Source organism: Parambassis ranga, chromosome 4, assembly GCF_900634625.1.
Source record: "Parambassis ranga chromosome 4, fParRan2.1, whole genome shotgun sequence".
Taxonomy (NCBI): domain Eukaryota; kingdom Metazoa; phylum Chordata; class Actinopteri; family Ambassidae; genus Parambassis; species Parambassis ranga.
Genome location: NC_041025.1, coordinates 9640158 through 9661076, shown reverse-complemented (window position 1 = coordinate 9661076; position 20919 = coordinate 9640158). Strand labels below are relative to the sequence as shown.

Below are 20919 nucleotides of genomic sequence, written 5' to 3'. Positions count from 1 at the left end.
TGTGACATGCAGTAGTTTATAGAAAATTGTAATAATTTCAAGCAATGTGGGGAAATTCCTGAGTTAAGACCTTTGGCAGGATTTAAGAGTAAACAGCCTCAACTGCAAAGCTTTTACTGATTATCTACTAATAATGAACCAGAACGCAGTATATGCAGGAGAACCGCATAGAAGCTTTAAATTCACCAAAGGACTACAATAATAACAAAATCCCTTTGACTGATCAAACAGCTTACTACAAAAGCGGTTAAAAGCTGTAATGTTCACCATTTCCACAAACGACTCTTACTTGCACATACACCGCACAGCCCCCTCCACATTAGAGAAAGTTCCAAAGGTTATACCAGACCATCAGAAAAGCCACCAGATGAGCTCACGTTGAAGGCTTTCAGACCATAAAAACCCTGCAGCACAACAGGAGAGTAGTATTTATCAATAGCTGCATTTTCCTTGTTTTAAGTGAAGGAGAGCACCATGCTGTCTGACTGACTAGTAGTAGTAGTATTAAAAAACCAACAGGAATTCTGAAGACACAATTAAAAGCTTAACATGGAACTGCAATTGTATCAAACACCAAGAATAAGAAAATCAAAACAGCATCAACAATAATTACAAAATACCTCTCAGTGCTGGTAACAAATGGACTAGTCTCTAATTAAGCTCTAAAATGACTTTTTAACACTTGAGAAATGTGTTTTTTTACAGAGGGAGAGCACAGGACAGGAGTTTTTACTATAAAGCTTTGATTATTAGACTAATGTTCCCTTAGATATGCACTGGTGTAGTGGGGAAGGAGCACACACACACACAAACAGAGCTTAAGTGTATTCCCACTATCAGGAGAAAAAAAGGAAGCTTGGCTCTCACATACACGCACACTAAGTGTTTTACATCAGCACGTCTCATAACTACACAATACGCTCACATGACGAGGTGCAGCCTCTGAAGACAGACGATGTGTGCAAAGACACGTAGCTCTGTATGCATCAGTTTGTAAGATCTGAACTGTTTGGAAGCAGAAGCACCATTTTCCTGCAGAATCTGGGTTGGTAAAAATAAAACAATAAACATAACAAAGATGTGAAAACATCTGTTATAAGCAAAACCAGTTCTAGTGCTGGAATCTAGTTGTGTTCAAAGCCACAGCACCTCTGTGTGGTAAACACAGCTTCTGAGTTTCTAGATGGTGTATGTGTGTGTGTATGTTTATATATCACAAGGATTGAGGTGCTGTTCAGCACCGTGTATTAAGGTCCTGTGGTGGCGATGCTTTACGCTGCTTGGCTTCAAGCTTCCTGTTTTACCAGGCTGTTTTTAAGGGTCACAATGCCAGCACCAAAACACCCCCCCCCCCCTTTTCTTAGATTTTTATATATACTTATATATATTTATATATATATATATAAACTGTATATAGATACATATTTTATATACCCTTCTGTTTATGATTTAGAAGTACATGGAAAACAAAACGTATGTACAAAAACAGTGTGTCTTGTTCACTAACAGGTAAGCAGCTCACTTCTGAGAGCAATGCGGGCTGAAGTATGTTTTAAAACTGCTGAATGAGAAACATTCCTGTTCACTCTGAGCCAGCTGTTCATAGAAAGGTGGTGTCTACAGTTGTACACTAGGCATTCAAAGAACGAGACAAACGCATTTTAAATACCAGAAAGGAAACGCCAAAAAAAAAAGGCGTTTACAAATGTCCCTGTGTACAGCACCAAGTATCCACTTGTTTTTTTGTTTTCATTAAAGAATAAATAAAATCAGGCACAGTCCAAACTTTAGCACCATTGTTTTCAGACTGTGAGTCAAGTACACACACTATTGCATTCTACAATGTCAACACAATTCAGGATTTAAAAAAAAAAAAAAAGGGTGAAAAAATACCAAGGCAAATGGAGAGACTGACAGCATAAATATAATAATCTAAATTATCCACAACTATACAGTCAGAATGAATCACATTCACAGTACAAACATTGTTTACAAAAATATTACACAATTATAAAAAGCAAACAAAAAGGTGTGAAAAGGAGTCCAGTAGTTTGTTGTGGTTGTGGTAAATCATGTTTTCCCAGTGTGTGAGGATTTGCATGCATGTGTTTGTATTATAACTAAATACAATCTAATTCCATATTTGCTTAAACTTGCATTTCTCAACTGCAATGATAAATAAGAATGATTTTAGCTTAAGAAAGTTTTAAAATCCTGCTTGGAGAATATTTCTGTGCTGCGGTCCTAATAGTAGTGTGGTTTAGAGAGAATATTAATAAATATAGAAAGTTGGGTTTTACTGTAATTCTTTCACACCTGGATTTAGCTTCACCAAACTTAACATCACTCAGAGTGGCTAAGAATGTCTGTGCTGAGCACCACTTCATAATTTGAGTATTTTATAAAGACTACTCATCTGTTTGCATTACCCATTGACACCCCTGGAAATGTTGCCGATTTTTCTTATTAGCTGATATAAATGAAGTGTGTGTCTGATTATTGTCATAAAATACCAAAAACTATGATATGTAATGTATTTAATTGTAACAGAAAAATCACTGAATCACACCACACAAGAATAAAGTCAAAATGTTTTTGCTCCAGTTAGTAGCAAAGAAGAGGAGTTGTTGCCTCTTGAGCCAAAAATTCTCAGATTTAGCAACATAACCGCAGCTTATCTAAGTAAACACAATGAACATAACAGGGGTGTCAACTAAGGCAGCCAGGACTTGTACATCTTCTGCTACACAACTAACCGTCCAGTGTGGGGTTAGACTAAAACAATTAGTTCCTCATCTTGTTTTCTTGTCAAACAATGTCGCGGCAAATGTTGAATTTCACTGAGGGACGAAAACAGAGATAAGAAAACGCGTGCAGGGAGGCATGACATCTGAGCAGAGTTCAATGAACTGGCTGTGTGCGCACACATTGATTTGATTTTGGAGACTGTGACAGGTCATGAGTGATACAAACAGGTGTGCTTCAGTCAATTGTTAAGTGATAAAATGATTTTGAATATTTGGTGTCACAAACAGAAAGCCTAAGATAATAAAAAAAGCACCTTAAAGTTAAACCAGACATGAAAATTCAGTTCATTCGGAGCAGCAGCAGCCAGATGTTAGTACATTAAACATAAACATGACCAGTACCCATGAATTCTGCTCGAGGTGGCCATAGTGGCGGTTAGTGTGAGAGCGACTGTGTGTGCGTGTGTTGGTGTGTGTGTTCATGTGTGTGTGCGTGAGAAAGATCCCAGAACAGAAGCCGGTCGTGGAGGCGGTTGGGTAGTGCAGTTTTGAAGCACCAGTGAGTGAGGAGAGTGCCTTGGTCCACACTGGACATTTGCATAATTTATTCAATGCTGAGGTAGTTTTTTTTTTCATCAGTTACCTGAAACATAAGACAGAAAAGACACCTTGACTCAGTCTGCAGCTTTTATACTATAAAATACATGAATATAAATTAGAAATACTCATCACCTATTAACACTTTAACTCCCAGTTGTCTTACCTTGTTCAATCAGAACAACAGCTTGTGGAAGCACAGGGAAAACAGGCATCCTGTCTCTCTCACTCCCTACCAGTCTCTCTCCCTCTCATTCTCCCCCTCTGTTCACCTTCTGACTGCCCTCCGCCCTTTACCCTCTCCATCCTCCGACCTTCCCCACACAACCCGAACCCTATCTGGGTCGGGAGCTGGGGAGCTGGGAGGTGGTATAGGTACCATGTATACCCTGAGTCCTCCACATGCTCCCTGCACCACCTGAACTGCTTGCTGGTGGTGGAGGGGGCAGTCGAGGGGAGTAGTGCACTGCAAATGGACGAGACGAGGAGGAGGAAGAAGAAGAAGAGGAGCAGGAGGTTGACAGGGAGGGAGAGGAGAAGGAGGCAGAAGCGGAGGCAGCAGTAGAGACAGAAGCGGCAGAGGTGCAGGAGGAGATGGAGAGAGAGAGGGATGACTGTGCTCTCTGGTGGTGGAGAGAGGAGTGGGTCAGACGCGAGGAGTGGAGAGAGTCTGATCGAGAGGATGGTGGAGCATCCGAGTGCGTGGAAGCAGAGGAGGAAGGGACACTATGCAGAGGTGGTGGAGGTGGCAGGGAGAGCGTGGGAGGAGAGGGGCTGTGCAGGACTGACTGGGTGCGGCTGTGCTGGGCCTGTGACAGGGAGAGGGGGAGAGGTGAGGACACCGAGGCCAGGCGCGTGGAGGCTGGTTGGGGTGTGGTGTGTTGCTGGGTTTGGGAGGAGGCAGAGGAGGAGGAGAGACTGAGCAGAGAGCTGAGGCCTCCAGAGGTGGGCAGCGTTGCCCCAAACTGATGGGAGGACACTGAGGGAACCACGTGGTGAAATATACCTGCAAATCATATAGCGGAAAATGGAGGGAGGGGTAGGGCGAGAGAGAGTGGAGAGAGTGGAGACAGAGGATGACAGGGAGAGCAGAGAAGAGTAGCAAAGAGAGTGAGAAGGGAGGGGGGGGACAAAGAGAGAAGCAAGGACTGAGCCAGGTTGTGCATAGCGCCAAGCAAGTCTGAGACAAGCACACAGAAAGCAAACAGAGTCAGTGCACTGTAGATGTAGTGAGACTAAACCAAACAACTGTGGCCAATTAAATAACACAGCAAAAATAAAAATTTTGTTATCATAACACAGTTTTTCATATAAGTGTAATGACTCTGACAAACAGCTCCAACAGATACACCCTGGGAAAATGTGATCTTCAAAAGACTAATTAATAAATAACACATTTTAAAGAAGATTTTTTAGATTTTTCTACATATCTTTAAACATGTCATATTTTCCAAGGGTGTTTTCAACTGCATTAATCAAGCAGCCAGTCCATGTCAAAGCAAGGCAGCACAGAGAGTCCGTCAAACTCGGCAGACAGGAAGACAGCAGCTCTGGGCCTCCACTTACCTCCTTCTCCTGTGATACTACTCTTTAATAAGGTGACCCCAGAATAAGACTTAGACCTTGCCCTGACTATTTACTTGTCCCGAGATAAAACTTTATATTATCATCTTTTGTCACCAGAGATGCTCACCTCCAGCGGCTCCCCCTGCCAGCCCAGCACTGGAGAAGCTTCCCAGGGCTGAGTGTCCGTTGACAAGCCGAGGAGTTCCACTCACCGTGGATCCACCCGTCTGTGCCCCAAACAATGACTGTAAGACTGAGGTCCCTCCAAGTGGGAACTGAGACCCCAGGTACTGTCCCACAGATGAGCCTGTGGTCGAGGAAACTGCTACAGAGCTGCCTCCCACCTTCCCACTGAGGATGCCACCTCCGTTGCTGGCAGCAGCAGAGATGAAGAGGTTCTGACTGGCCATGCTGCTGCTGGTCTTCAGCTCCCAATCACGTGAAGCCTTCAGCTTCTGGAGGGCCTGGCGCTGGTCTGAACCACTGCCTCCCTGGGCTCCACCAGCACTGCTGCCACCACCTCGGGGACCTGCTTCCTGACTGAGGAAAGGGTTGGGAGTCATGTAGCTTGATGAGTCCCCCTCACACCCTTTCCTCGCCTGCTGCTGTTTGTGGTCCGAATCTGAGTCTGTACCCCGGCTTGAACCCCCCATGCTGAACGGAGAACCCCCCTGCCTAAGATCTGAGTTTGGTTGTTTGGGGTCGGAAATGGGTGAAAAAGTAGATTTCCACTTGCTGGTAGAGGACAAGGATGATGAAGATGATGAGGCCTCACTGCCTGTACTGTTGCCACTGCTGCTACCAGATTTTCTGCCTAGAGGAGAAAAAAAATCTAATGTGAATAGAATATAGAGTGCAGGTTAATAATAGTTATTACAATTTAGTTTTCTTACCTCGCTCACCATCACCAAGCCTACCAGGTCCCTCTCTGCTCTCCAAAGATATGGTGGCTATTTTTCTTTCAATTCTAAAAAAGAAAGGCAATACTTTCAAAAATTTTCAAAATCCAAAATAAACTACATCAAAGACTTACGACTAATCTCTACCATACCTAGAGCTGGAGCTGTCAGCAGGATATCCTGAGTCCTCATCATCTGAGCTGGGGGTTGTGGAGTATCGACCTGTGCCATTGAGCTCCAGGGGTCGCTCTCTCTTCAAGATAGGAGGCTGGTCGAGGTCAGGCCCACTAGGGCTGCGGCTTGATTGTTCTGGGGAGGAGATGGCAGAAATCTCCAGAGGCTGGTTGATGTTACTGACCTGTTGGTGCAGAAGCAAGTTTGGAAACCAAACTAAATGAAATCCAAAACGGGCCATATTGCAGTCGTACATAAATAAATGGATCCAAAACACACCGACAACAGAGTGATCAATACATGCAGCACAAACTTTTCTTTTGTTAAAGTTACCATGACTTGCATAATGAGAAGTTATAGCTTATGTTATGGATTTGTAATTGGAGGGTTCACACAGAAACCACTGAAGAATTAACAGTGTCATAAGGTTCCTTTATCTGTTTAGCTTTTGGTGACTCACCATGGAGTTAATGTTAAGTGGCGATCCTGAGGAGTGGTTGCTGGAGCTCAGCCCAGGGAATGACCTTCTTTTTGGTGATCCGCTGGCAATGGCAGCCCCTGTAGAGCTGCGTTTCCTTCTGCCACGCTTGCGTCCTTCTTGAGAGCTGAGGCCGTGAGAGGAGTGCGATGATGTTGTATGTGTGGGTGTGTGAGTGTGCTGTGTGCCGGGAGATTGGTGGTGGTGGTTTCCATGGTTACTGTGGTATCCCTGCTTGGCTGAATTGCCTGTGTGATGGTGGAGGCGCGATCCTCCGGCCACACTGCCTCCGCTGCCTGATGAAGAGGAAGACGAGGAGGAGGAGGAAGAGAAAAAGATTCTCCTCCGCAGTTCACTATCCTGGGGCTCTGTGTCTGATTCACCTCCCTGACGGTCTGGTCCTTCTTCTGGAAGAATCCTAGGGGGTCCGTCAGCATACTGCAGAACCCCTCCAGTGTTGAGTGCAGGGCTCTGCATGGGGCCTCCCCGTCCTATTGGTCCTGACACAGAAGTGTTACTGTGTGGAGGAGGTGATGAAGAAGCACCATTATGGTCCTCAGGATGGGGACCTCCATTCATCAACCCTGAACTAGATGAATATCCTAAACCAACAGGAGATTCAACAGGTCATGCTGTAATATGTACAGAAGTAGTGTAGTAATGCACTGTTAATTTAATGCGCACACACTGTATATGTATCAATATCATACTGTACAATATGTGAACAATATGTAAAGTGGTTGAGAGCTAGTCCTTACCATTGGTCTGACCGGCCAGAGACACAGGACTTGGAGTACTTCTCTATAAGGATAAATGGACAAAAGAAACTGTGGGTTTCAAAAATCCAACATATGGATCTACAGTAGCTATGTTGGCACTGCAATGAACATTCTTACCAGTCTCTCAGCACGACTGGGAAGCACCACACTGGCCAGGGGGATGCTGACTGGTAGTTTACTTGGATGAACAGTGCTCAGTGGGATACTTATTGGAAGGCTTGTTATGCTGTTGTCACCTTGAACAGATGGACTCCTCTCCTTGCCACCCTGCATCAGAAAACAGTGGCAACATTTCAATTCATGCAGCTGACAGGATTTGCCCATTATGTGAGAAGGATTTTAGTTCATTAAGTTAAACTGGAAGCCAACATGGCTAACATAGAACAAATATGATCTCTCTTGCTAGGTCCTGTCTGCATTGTAGAGAGCTTTCTGTACATCCAGATAATAACGAGTTTCAATAGTCCTGCCTAGACGTAACAAATACACAATACTAATTCTAAGAATCACTTTGAATTATGCTTAATTTTAAGAATACTATGCAAAATATTATACATGTACAATCATTACCCTCTCAGAGCTTTTAGGATTGTTCTGAGCATCATTTGGAGAGGGGCAATTCTGCTTGGCTCCAAGTGGAGAGTAAACACCACCCAGTTCCCTGAAAAAAAACAACAGGTAAATGTAGCTCCATTACTACTCTAGTTTGCCGAGTGATGCCTTATGAAACAGCTTGGAAGTCCAACCAACCTGTGTGTGTTCAGCCCTGGAGCTCTCATGTGAGCGGTGGTATCCTGGTTAAGGTGCCTCCGCAAGGCAATCTTGGCGGGGGAGAAGCGTGTGTAGTCAGGAAGAGCATGGGAGGAGCTTTGCTGCCTCTGTCGAGCATCAGAGGTGGCAGGCACGATCTCATGGTCAGGAGAAATTGGCAGGTAGCGAGAAAGAAGCTCATTCTTTGTGTTAGCTCGGTCAAAACAAGGTGAGCTGGTGCCGTTGATGGTGAGCTCTGGGCTGACACCATTGAGAGCTGGAGCCGAGGACATGCCAAGTTTAGAGTCGATTTCTGTGGAAGAGCGGGACTCCAGACTCTTTCTGTATGGGGAGCCGTCACAGGGGCTGTAGGATTTAAGCCGAAGGAGCTCTTGTTGCCTTTGACTTTTCTCCAGCTCCACAATGCTAATCTACAAACAGACACCAGGGGGAACCATTACACAAGAAAAGAACCATGTTGAACAGCCTAGGGAAATGTTTGACAGTAATACCTTCACTCTTTCTGAACCAACAAGTTATTTATAATTCAGATGACAAGGGAATTTTCAGAGGAGTCATGGGGACAGATGAAAGGACCACAGAACATTGCAAATACAAAAAAGCATTACAGAAGAAGGAGAGAGAATTTGAAATGGATCCAAGAGGTGAATTATGTACCTGCAACTCCAAACAGTGTCTCTGTTTCTCAGAGATCTGTCGGCGTAGTGCCTGCTTCTCCTTTAACAAGCTCTCCAAACACAAAGAGCCCCAGTCTAGTTTCAGCTCCTCACATCGAGACTTCAGCTGAAAAACAACAAGCATACACACTTGCTGTCATTTTTTTACCTTTCAAATCAAATCAAATTGTATTTGTCACATACACAGTTGTACATAGTAAACTGCATAGTGAAGTGTTCATTGGCAACAGGGAGAAAGAAAACAGTTGATAAAATAAAGCAACCCTGTGACTTAAAATCACCATGATGATGTGTGAACCACTGGAGATGATGTTGCAGTAACAGGTTGGAGGTTATGACAACAACAACAGGCTCTGAGATTCTTACCAGTAGCAGGCTGTGGTCTCTCAACAAAGCCATGTCCCTCTCAAGCTGCTTAGTCTGCTCTTTCAGCTGTCGATTGTGGGCTGAAATCTCCTTCTGTGCCTGAAGGAGGTCCTCCACAGTCAGGGCCTTTACTCCAAGCTGGTCACACACACACATAGATATACTTACTACAAATATGTTAATACACATGTTGTATTTGTAAGGATTTATAATTACTAAAAGACAAATCCTCCAAAGAAAACAAAGTTATGGGTAATACAAATATTAGACATTAACAGATTTCCAGAGACAAAGAGTAGCCACATATAGAGGCAATAAAATATCACTTCCTACCTCATCTAGCTTGGCCTGAAAGAGACCTTTAATCTTGTCCTTGTGATTCTGACAGACTGAATGGAGCTGCTCCGCCTGCCCTGATAGGTCCCTGTGTTTTTGCTGAAGACAGAGAGTAAAACAGCAGCGAAGTGGGATAAATACAGATGACGATTTTTCTATAATAGACCTAAAAACAAAGCTGCAGCTATATCTTCAAGATGACTACCAATTACCTTTTCCTGCTCTAAAAGGTGTTGCAGGTTGGAGCGGTACTGAGGAGTCTTCATGTAGGCCATAAACTGGAGGTATTGAACTTTGATGTTATCTGTAAAGGCGAGTGAATGTGGGCACAACGAGAGAGGAAGAGAGCAGCACACAAGACATATTGTTTTAGTTAATTAGAGAAATACAGTCATATGCAGCATTGCAACAGTGAGGAGTGCTGGCATTTCTGCACATACTGATACTTCAATTAGTTTCAACTTGTTTTGTGTTTTCATCAGCTCACCAAGCAGTTGTTGCAGACCAGGAGGAGTTGGGCTTAGCAGCAGTTGACTAGGAGGATAGTGCTGGACCTTTGGAGGTAGCTGGTAGAAGGGACTCTGAGGTGGCCGGTATGCATCTATACACACAAAAACATTTTCATTAGGGTCAAATTATACTTCACGCTTCATTACAGGTTTCAAAGAGGAGATCCTAGATGAGATGTGAGTGTGTGTGTTAGCTCTCTGACCCTGAGGAGGTGCTGCAGACAGGGTCTTGGCGTGCAGCAAATCCAATGCACTCTGATTCTTTTTGTTTTTCTTCTCAGTAGCTGGGGTGGCTTTCTTGGGTCGACCACGTTTCTTATTGTTAAGCTTGCGGCCTTTGGACAGCAGACGGGCTCTTCGGGGTTTGGCAGAGGGCTTGACCACAGTAACTAAGCTAGGACGGTCCTCCTCACCACAGGAGTCCTGCTGCAATACACACGGACAAACAGACATATTTATACAAAGACAACATCTTGCTACATTGACTCTATAAAAACAATATAGGAAAACACATCAAGTTGATACATAATTACTTCTGGTTATAGGAAATATTTCACACACATTAGTCCATGTCCTACCTTAATATGTTCTTTAGGTTTTGTGGGCGTGGTACTATTGCTTTTACTGTCCTTTGTATCCTTCTGTTGACGTCGCCTAGCTGCCTCTTGCTCCTCCTGATATAAGAAAAACCAATATAATTGTTTAATTGTTTATTTAAAAAAAATTTAAAATTTTAAAAATACAGTAAATACTGTGATGCTGCCAAAATAAAAGGGAAAAAAGTACTCACCCTGAGTTTAGGATTTTTGAGACTAGCAAAATAATTTTCAAGCTGAAAGAGGACATAAGGAAAATGTGGATGTTAGATACATTTGTAGATTTCACAACATATTTGTCTTATTATTTCATCTTTGTGGCTTTTAATGGATTTTATAAATACCACAGACGTTAAATCAAGTCCTATCCTGTCTATACACTGTCCAAGAGTTTTTAAACATCATTGTGTCAAAAACAAAAACTATTTCCAGGTAACCTGGCAGCTTTCTCTATTACTTTAACTATTTACTGGAACAATAAATTTAATGTAGTTATATAATAGGCTTGTGTTAACCTTAAGGGTCCTCAGATTGCTTACTTCTAGGACAGATGCTCATTAAGATGATACCAGCTGTTACTATGATGGGATGTAGTTAGTGTAGGCTATTTGCCTCTAATGTATAATGTGCATTTGTACTGCTGCAGTAGTCCCTTAATTTTTATGGGACTGTTAAAATCTCCTCTGCTAAAATGTTACAGCCTTTTGGCAGCAATATAGATGAAGATTAGTACTTACTATAGTGCGGTCTATGGTATGCAGATAGTAAGAAACTGGCTTTCCAGTCCAAGAAACAGAGCCCCTCAGTGGAGAAAGCTCTACCACACGCATTATTGTGCCAATGTCTGCATGATAGATAAGATACTGTCAGAAAACATAAGAAGCATCACACATACACATCTGTAAAATCCAAACAATGCTTACCACTCAAGTTTCGACTGTTGATTCTAAAATTTAAAGGTGCAAAAGGTTTGGAGGACACAATTTTTCCTCCTAAAAATGACAAATCAATACACAAAATGAATACACACATTTTCTTACAATGTACACACAACCTACAGTTCACCAGTAATAAAATCACTTCTCAAGTAAAACTGAACGGAATGCTTAAATGAAACGTGATGTATAAAACAGAAGAAGGAACTACTAACCTTCCTTCATGTTAGCAAAGCGCTCCTTCAGCTGGTGATCTACTTCTGGACCAAAGGCAAAGTTATTCACAAAAATAATACTGAAAGACAGACAAAAATAGAGCACAGTAAAAAAAATTATCATTAAAATACTAAGATTTAGGAATATAGTCAGTGTAAAAACAAAAAAAGTTTAGTCACATTTTTTTACAGGACCATAGTCATATGCAATGAGTTGGAATGTATTGCAAAGATCCCCTACTTACTATTACTGACTTACTACTCCCCTACTAACTTATACAATTGTAATTGAAATGGAAAGGGTGTCTGTGTGTAACCAGGTCTGATACGCCACCTTGTGTTGGCAATCCTTTCTTTCCATTCTTCAGACAGAAAATCACCTCTTTCCAGCTGAGAAAAGTAGAATTGCTATTAAAAAGCCTGAGCAGATGTAGGAAACAAAATATGAATGTATGTCTCAAGTCAACTTACTGTGTACTCCCCATGTTTCTTTCCATACCATTTCATCCATTTTTTAAACTCTTTATCCATGGTCTGAAAGATACAACGTGGATCTTAACACCCAATTTTTTTTTTTTTAAATAATCAAATTACAGTCGATGCAGGTCTTTTAGTGTGGTTTCCACATAGAAGTCTTACAACACTACATTTTTGAGCTAAAGGGGGCGGATAAAAGGGCCACAGAACATTGCAAATACAGAACAGCATTACAGGAGGAGAGAGAGTCTGTAATGGATCCAAGAATAAGCAACAAACTGTGTCAAGACTGGACGCATACAGGTACCCATTGTTCGCCCGCAGTACAGAATCTTAACACATAGTTGACATCTATATGCACTTGAGCAGGAACACTTTTTGTGTGTATGTAGCATTAATTTGGAAGCAGTGATGAAATAGTGATAAAATAAACTTTGAAGGCTGATTAGCCACAAATCTGACAGACTAGGATTACTATGACTACTAGACTATGAGGCACTCAAACTTAACCAACAATGCTATTTCATTACCACTACCATCAAAGTCTTGCTTTGGTCTGCATTTTTGAAAACACTGTACTGTTAATTGTAGTTACCTCTGCATAGGTAGCTGGAATGTCTGCTTTCTCCACACCATAGTAGTGTTTACAGCTGGTCGCCGCTGCCACCTGCAGCACCACCTGCCCCACTCCTATAAATAAGAAACAAGTGTTTCTTAATGTGTCTTAATATTTTTTTGAAACCTCCACATCCCAAAATAACAGCACCCTTACCACTGCCAAGGTCAACAAATGTGTCATCTTCCATCATTTCCATCTCATCAATGATCTGAGCCACAAGGTCAAAAGATGTCTCTCCGTACACTTCAGGGGAGAAGGGTTCATAGTTGTTCAGCTTCTCTGGATCAGTCACTGAGTGGTTGTACACCTGCTGTAGGATATGTCTCAGCAGCCCATTGGAAGGTCGCTTGTTTAGCTTCATGGGCTGCGTGGTCCCTTTCCACTGGAAAATGAAATTTTCATCACTGAATGTATTTATAATTTTATTTTCTGAACAAAATCCAAGGATGTCTGGGTACAGAAGTAGGCTAGAGACCGCTATGATATCTTACTTAAAACTACAGCCAGAAATAAATATTAACAGGTACATGGTGGATGTTAGAATTTATTCAAAGGAAGGCTGATACAAAAATACCTTCTACTTAATGTCTGCGACTAACGCTTTTATGTTTACTACACCTACAGAACAGTGAAAACTTTCACACATATAGACTCACCAACTGGTGAATGCTGTCAATGGCCCTGTTGTACTTGTCACAAAGTCTCTGCATACTCTCGAAGCTGTGAGGAGGGAAGGCATCAAATTTATATAATCACACTTTAAGAATGATTTCATTTTGTTCTGAATAAAACAGGTTTTTGCGTGCAGAAAAAGAGTTTTTAAATTAAAAAGTCATTTCTTTATGTCTTTTAGGTTTCTTGCTTCAATGTCAGTGACACACAGATTTTAACATGACACATGGCTCACCTCTTGGTGTCATAGTCAATGAGTACATAGTTTTCCATTGCCAGTTTGAGGTCTGGGATTTCCTCACACACCCACCTAGAAAAACACACAACGCAACAGCAACACTATATAAGACACTTGACATAGTCATAAATGTGGGAGTCAAGATGGGACTATTAAATAACTGAGCTCATATAGTGTGTAGTGTCGTGATTTGATGAGATTCACAAGAGCTGAATCAGGGGGAGGAAAGGTCACTTACCGAATGGTCTCGATGATTTCATGAGCAGCATCATGGTGTTTATCCTTAGAAGAGATAAACAGAGAGAAAATTATGAAATACAGAGCATAACAAATTAAATTCAACAACCTCACAACAATAATAATGGAACATTGTAGACCATGTGAGCTCACAAACCGGACTGGATTGAAATGTATGGTATATTACCAGTATTCAAGTTACCTTATCAAGTTTGCTTAAATTTCAACACTTTAACTACCAGCCTATTGTTATAAACCTATGCCCACCAGTCACTGCAATTTACGACCATGAATGCACAGATTCATGTAATATACAATATTTCAATATACAAGAAATAATTCAATATCATGTGTTTTGGGAAGACGTCAGAGTGACCTTTGACCACCAGATACTAGTCAGTTTACCCTTCAATACAAGTGAAATTTTGTGCTGAAATTGAACATATCCCCTCAAGGCACTTCTGAGAAATTGCATTCACAAGAATGGGACAGATCAACAGACAATCCAGAAACCTAATAACTACAAGCCAACCACAGATAAGAATTTGTTAAAGCTATCTTAAAATCTGTCATGGAAACAACAGAAATATCCCAAATAACGCAAAAATTAATACAAAACAGGATATCACCAGCCAAATACTAACTAGACAATTCACTATTAATACTAAGAAGCCTTCCACATAAAGTATATGTTATAAAAATGAGCTTGCAGATGACTCTTTGTTACTACAGCGCAGTGACTAAACAACCATTACGGTACTTCTGCTACATTCTCTCATTATAGTAACACCTGACAGACATTAAAGTCACTTCAGACACAACAACGAGAACCAGAGCAACTTAATTCTACTGTAATTGCTCAGAAACACACTAATCACACTGAATGAAGCAAACGCCTAAATTAGCAGTCCATTTTAAAAGCCTGTATATTCACAGCCAGTTCCCTCTGAGTCAGAGCCGTTGTCTGTTGACACAGCATTAAAATGTATCTGTAACTATGGCTATTGTGTTAGTGGGGATTCCTCCATTTCTAACTACCTCATTGTTTTTTGTATAACATCGATGTAACATTAATAAACCTGGGATGGAGGAGCAGTGAACTGAAACTAAATTAAATTTCATAAGGTTTACTTCAGTTGATACAAACAAATAATGGTAGATTGAAGTAAGAGATTTTCACAACACGTCTAGCACACCACCCAACTCAAACAAACAATATTACTGCAAATTTGCATAAGAGTTTTGTAACACTATTGTTTAAACATAGATTTAATGGGTGTTTTTTAATAACACCATATTAAAACATAAGCTCAACCAACACAAAATATTCACTAATGACAAATGTGCTAATGTGTAAGAGTAAGCAGTTATTGTGTGTGCTGCCAAACTCCAGAGGCTTGCATGTCCCTGAACACAATGTCCAGATTAGGTTATTTAAACAGTAATAATCTGACTGCATTTATATTTACTATAAAAGATGACTAAGTATTGGTATGTTTCTAACTAAATCAATTGATTATATATATATATATATATATATATACACACATTCACACACACACTCAAACTGGCCTTTTACATCATGTCACAGAAAGCCAGTTAATGAATATAATTTGTAATAGCACCACCATCTAAATAAAACCTTTTATTTCTTGATGAATTATAATGATCCTATGCAGGGAATCTATACATACAAATCTTAGCTGGAGTATGTAGAGTAGCTTAGTGAAAGTAACAGGGCTCAGGTTTCAACCAGAGCGCAGCCAGCATAAGCCTGTTGCCTGAGCTGACCCACTGACCCACTTTCTGTCTACTGCTCCTGCACATTGCCAAGGAGAGCCTCTGGTGGAGACAAAAGAAAAGAGTGAAAAAAATGAATAAATCAGATAGTGAAAGAAAGGAGGGACAAAGCTGAGAAACTAAAAACAAGAAAAACTGCAGAAAGTGAGGGTGCTGGAGACGGGAGGAGGAGCATGCTAATCGTCAGCTGTTTGAGGCCTGGCACAGCAGCCGAAGCTAACAGCTAACAGCCCGAAGCTCCCGGCTTCCCGCTCAATACTACCCGCCACTACTATGAAGACTTCCGCCAAAGCTAAAACATACATGCGCACACTCAGATATGCATGGTTAGACAGGAAATCTCTTGCTATTTCTGTCAGCACTGTGTTCCACTTACAGTCATCGAGTTCAGTGTGCCTCATGCTAGTACAAAGCGTTACAAGCCATAAATCTTTTTTTAATATACAGTAAGTAGGTACAATTTCTGAGGGCTGATGTAGATAGATGTATTAGAGCTGTTTATAGTAAGTGTATGAAAGAGACTGTGTGAGCAAGTGAATGCGATGCAATGGGGGGAGGTCACCTGCTCATACAAAGACGGCACACAGCAACACCAGCACAGAGCTGCTGCTAAAAATAAACACTGTCTGAGAGCAGAGACAAAAAAGAATGGAGGAGCCTCCTCTCCCCCCACCGTGGATCTAACTGACGCATGTTCAACTCGTCCACTGTACAACACCTCTTTAGTCAATCTCTGTTCACATCAGTGTGACGCATTGTGGGTGTAGGTTTTTTACGCATCACACTGCTCCACTACACACACATCAGCCCCACAAGAGAAAAAATGACTAACACGGGAGTACACATGTAAGTTATTACAAAATGATTCTCTTAAAGGCCAAATTCGATATTGGGTCGACCTTTCTTGTCTTCTGTATACAGTATCAAATCAAGATTTAACCATCCAGGTACATGACAATTTGATTATATAATGGAAAGGACTTAGCCAAAATCCTGTACAGGGAGAATTCCTGCACACACTATATGGATCGTGTAACCGCTGACCATGTGGCACTAACCTGTATATAAACACCAAGCCAATGATGAAGCAATGAAGTCTTCAATGAAGCCTCCAATGGAGCTGAATTTATTTCTTGCATTTTTAAAGCTGAAAGAGTTATTGCATAGATGTTACATTTTTTAAGCATATTTAAAAAATATACTTAAGAAATAAACAGCTCTTTCTGACAACATGAATCTGTATGCCTGTCACATAAAGTGAGCCAACTTTTTTTGTTTGTTTCATTCTTTTGCATCAAAGAAACTCAAGCAAACCCTGACTCCAAAACTGTGGTTCATACCGAACTGTGTCCGGTAAACACAGCAGGTCCTGTGCTTAATAACAAAGACACTGGACACTAGAATCACTTCTGTGATCAAAATGTCCAAACTGTACGAATAAGGTGCTGCACCACAGCAGAGGTAGTCTTCATATGGAAGCGGTTTCCAATGCACAGATGTGGCAATTTAGTGGAAGATAAAAAAAAAGAAGAGACTGAAGCAGGTCAATAAACCATATAAAGCACATTTTTAAGGGCTTGGTTCAAACAGCATGCCTTACACTGCATCAGTCTGTTCAACAGCCATGTTGTGTGGATCAAAACACAGACAGCACTATGTTCATGCTCTGTGGGTGAGACAAGCAATCTCAATGCTCTGTGGGAGTGAAGAATGAATCTACATAGAGTGGGATGTTACCAGCAAGCAGTTCAACAAGGGTGAAACCTGATCTGTAAACGTGACTAGAAAAAAAAACTCTTGAGTGCAGATACTGGCACATGTGATTGTATCATTTTAGCATTGTTGAGCTGGAGGAGGCTCTTATATCTTCCTTCCTGCAGAGTTGACCATATGGGTAAGAGGAGGGGAGAACAGAGAGGAAGTCTTTCCCCTTTGAAAACAGGAGGAGAGCACTGCATGAAAAGGCTCCATATTGCAGAACTCCACATGCATCAGCTGTTTCTAATTCAATTCATGACAGCTAGTCCCAGTATAAATAGCAATCATGCAGGTCATGCATATTACATTCCTGGCATGCCTGTTCTCTTGTTTATCTTGCAGACCACAACATACGGAAATGGGCAAGGCAATGAGTCTGGGAGGGAGGAACTGTGAGTGTTATCGGACTCTGGCATGGTGTAAAGGGAGGGTCAACTCTGTCAGCTAAAGCAGAGGAGCGGCTGATTGCATCAACTAGTGACTGACTCACTGACTTGAAACTTGTTCAAATCATATTGTGATGTTGGGATAAACAAACTAAACGACAGAACTGAAACAACCAGACTGACAGACTGGGTACAGTGTGGGTGGGGAGGAAAAGTACAGAGACCTCACTCAGACATTCTGAGAAACTCAGCTTTTTCAGCCAGTACTGCATGTCTCACCGCAATTACTATAAATGAGAATCATAGTTTAAACTAACTAAACAACACTGAAGAGACCGCAGAACTTGGCAACCCGCTTCCCTTTCCGTTTCTATTGAATGAGTCAATTGCTATATCAGCTACCGAAGTGCTGACAGCTACATGGAAATACAACTAGGAGAAAAGACCTTGCTTTCTAGGCAAGCACAACAGCACTGCATGCACAGACTTCCAACTACCAAACACAGCTCAGCTGCTGCTTACTCATACAGATGGTACTAGATCCCAAAACAGAAAGAACTCCAAGAATGCAATAATGCCACTCTATGGCGTTCATCAGTCAATCGCTATGTGATTGTTTACACACTTATACAAATACCTATCTACACATACACACAACTGACACATAATCTGGTAAAAACTAAGTTGCAGCGAACGTGTGATGTTAGATGTGAGAGTGGTCTGTTTGTGTCGGTCCCATTTCAAACCGCCGTCCAAACCGTCACTGTAGTTTTACTGCCTACAAACTCTGCTCTGGCCAATTGTGCCGTGATGAGTTAATGTTATTTACTGGTGAACATTAGCGCTATCACAGTAAAAAAAAACATCTATCTAAAAATAACAGAGTAATCATTATGGCCATGTCTGTCACCATCCCGACCAGTATGACCTGATTCCCCGGACGAGCATGCTATAGCCCCTTCTTCTAGCCAATGTTAGCAATAAGCTAACGTAGCTAACAAAGACAAAAACAGATGACAAAACCAAAATGTGTAACCATTAAGCTTTGCGTGTTAACACTTACGTATACGGGTAATGGCCATGGATAGCCAGCAGGTTCTGCTCCAACCGGCGATTTGAGCTTGAGCTCCAGCTTTTCTCCCATTCTACACTTCACGGCGGCTTGGCTGTGATAGATAGCTAGCTAGCTAGTATCTGCTCTCTGTTAGCCAGCTGGTCGGTTAGCGAGCGAGTTACAACGAGAACATTTTTATAAGAAAAATAACTTGAAACGCGGAAAATAAAAAAGACGTCGACGCTTGTTACGTGGTCAATACGTACACCATACGGCCAAGTGTAAAAATGTATCTGATTCGTTTCTATATTTTGAATAAAATGCCGTTTTATGTCCACTGGCAATAACACCTCGACCGTGTCGCCGCCATCTTGCCCGGCATGAATAAATATGGCAGGGGGCCACTGGCATCAGAGGGGACACAGACGTCACCGAGGGGAACCGTGATCACTGCGCGTGGGCCAACAACGAGTGGAGCACGAGCCGTCCCACGCCGGGTGAGTGTGTAGTTTGACATCACTCAGGATAAAGTCAGAAATATTTAGCTGGTTGATGACAGCACATTTTCAAACAAATCGTTTTCATTTATCAAAACAATAACTTAAACTCAGTTAATTTAAATTTACATTTTATCAAACTACCAGAAATTAGGCTATGTAACCATGATTGATTATATAAAGACTGGACAACATAAATCCAACTGCTCCCAAGATTCATATTATAAGATATTTATTTTATTGTTGTTTAATGATCAGGTCCTGGCTCAGTGGGTAAATCATGATAGTAAAACATTGCAAATTAGTTACATATGACTCATGATCAACATTTTAAGAAACTGTGTACAATATTCTGTACTTAAAGGCAGTTTTTGGATTTTATACTTAGAACTTTATTAATAGCCTACTTTTTGTTGTACTTGTTTTTTCTTTTGTTATTGTCTCTGTGTTAAATCACTCACACACACTAGCTGGGCTACTTGTACGGACAAAATGTGCAAAAGGGATGTTGAAACATGCAAATATGTGTTGACAGCATTTACAAAATGCTGCAAAAATTTACATTGTGTTTAGTGTGATGTACCGCACCATAGAAAAGAAATGTCCTTTTGAAATTGCCCGTAATGACTTCCTCACTTCAGTTTTGGTCATCTGTGGTGGCATCGGTCATCATGTACGGTGTGGTCTGCTGGAACAGCAGCATCACTGAGAGGGAGAGGAAGAAGCTGGACAGAGTCATCAGGAAGTCCAGCTCTGTCCTGGGCTGCTCTCTTGACTCAGTGCAGGAGGTGGGTGACAGGAGGGTCCTGGCAAAACTAACATCCATGCTGGACAATGAGTCCCACCCCCTGCAGGACACCCTGTCAGCCCTGCAGAGCAGCTTCAGTGGCAGACTGCTCCACCCTCGGTGTGTGAAGGAGAGATACAGAAGGTCTTTCCTTCCTGCCGCTGTCAGACTGTATAATAAACACTTCTGATAGGTGCAATACTCACACTACAGTGTACAATAAATTATTTATTTAGTTTTTGATGCACTATGTACAGTTTATAAACCATTCACCTACCTCCACTCACCTGTGCAATAACTGTTAATATGTAAACTGTTTATAATGTATATATCTTTTTATTGGTAGTCTATTTTATAATGTATATATCTTTTTCTTAACTTATCCCTTGCTGTCTGTATGCCGTTGCAAAAATGCAATTTCCCCATTGTGGGACTAAAAAAGGTTTCTGAATCTTAATCTTAATCTTAATCCATACTTAAAGGTGTTATAGGTGTAGTAAGTGAACATGAACATCCACCTGCTACTGTAGGAAGGTCCTTCATCACACAATCATAGCAGAGCAGGGGTCAAAGTGCTGTATTTGTTTTCTTGCAGCAAAAGTCAAGGAGAGAAAACAAAGCGACATCTCCTGTCAGCTGCGCTGCTGTAGCTGCTGTAGCTCAGTTGTTTCTTCCCTTTGTCTCTGAGTATCATCAGTTACTCATACAATTAATGGATGTTTATTATATGCACCATGATGTGTAAACAT

The 20919-nt window shown here is 41.5% G+C and overlaps 1 protein-coding gene across 5 annotated transcripts; it reads right to left on the bottom strand.

The window, feature by feature from the left end:
• Positions 1-1762: 1762 nt before the first annotated feature.
• dot1l (DOT1-like histone H3K79 methyltransferase) lies at positions 1763-19258 on the bottom strand. Of its 5 annotated transcripts, XM_028402932.1 has the most exons (29): positions 18896-19258; positions 13890-13933; positions 13649-13723; positions 13398-13461; positions 12895-13123; positions 12718-12812; positions 12117-12179; positions 11980-12035; positions 11646-11725; positions 11419-11487; positions 11233-11339; positions 10690-10731; positions 10478-10573; positions 10103-10325; positions 9878-9991; positions 9603-9694; positions 9388-9489; positions 9055-9192; positions 8669-8794; positions 7991-8421; positions 7811-7901; positions 7358-7507; positions 7220-7262; positions 6444-7063; positions 5962-6167; positions 5804-5877; positions 5038-5724; positions 3511-4350; positions 1763-3390 (listed from the first exon to the last, which is right to left on the bottom strand). In XM_028402932.1, the coding sequence occupies exons 1-28, from the start codon at positions 18974-18976 to the stop codon at positions 3680-3682; spliced, it is 4869 nt and encodes a 1622-aa protein (XP_028258733.1). In that variant the 5' UTR covers positions 18977-19258; the 3' UTR covers positions 1763-3390; positions 3511-3679. The 5 variants fall into 5 exon arrangements, with proteins under 5 accessions (XP_028258733.1, XP_028258738.1, XP_028258736.1 ...); XM_028402937.1 differs by lacking the exon at positions 3511-4350; XM_028402935.1 differs by lacking the exon at positions 1763-3390 and having other exon boundaries at positions 3969-4153.
• Between the last annotated feature and the right edge of the window lie 1661 nt (positions 19259-20919).

Excerpts from the sequence above, each read along its gene's own strand:
- dot1l (XM_028402932.1), bottom strand. The coding sequence starts at position 18,976 with ATGGGAGAAAAGCTGGAGCTCAAGCTCAAATCGCCGGTTGGAGCAGAA. Across the intron at positions 13,724-13,889 it reads GAAATCATCGAGACCATTCG|GTGGGTGTGTGAGGAAATCC; the intron begins GTAAGTGACCTT and ends GTGTTTTTCTAG. Across the intron at positions 13,462-13,648 it reads ATTGACTATGACACCAAGAG|CTTCGAGAGTATGCAGAGAC; the intron begins GTGAGCCATGTG and ends CCCTCCTCACAG.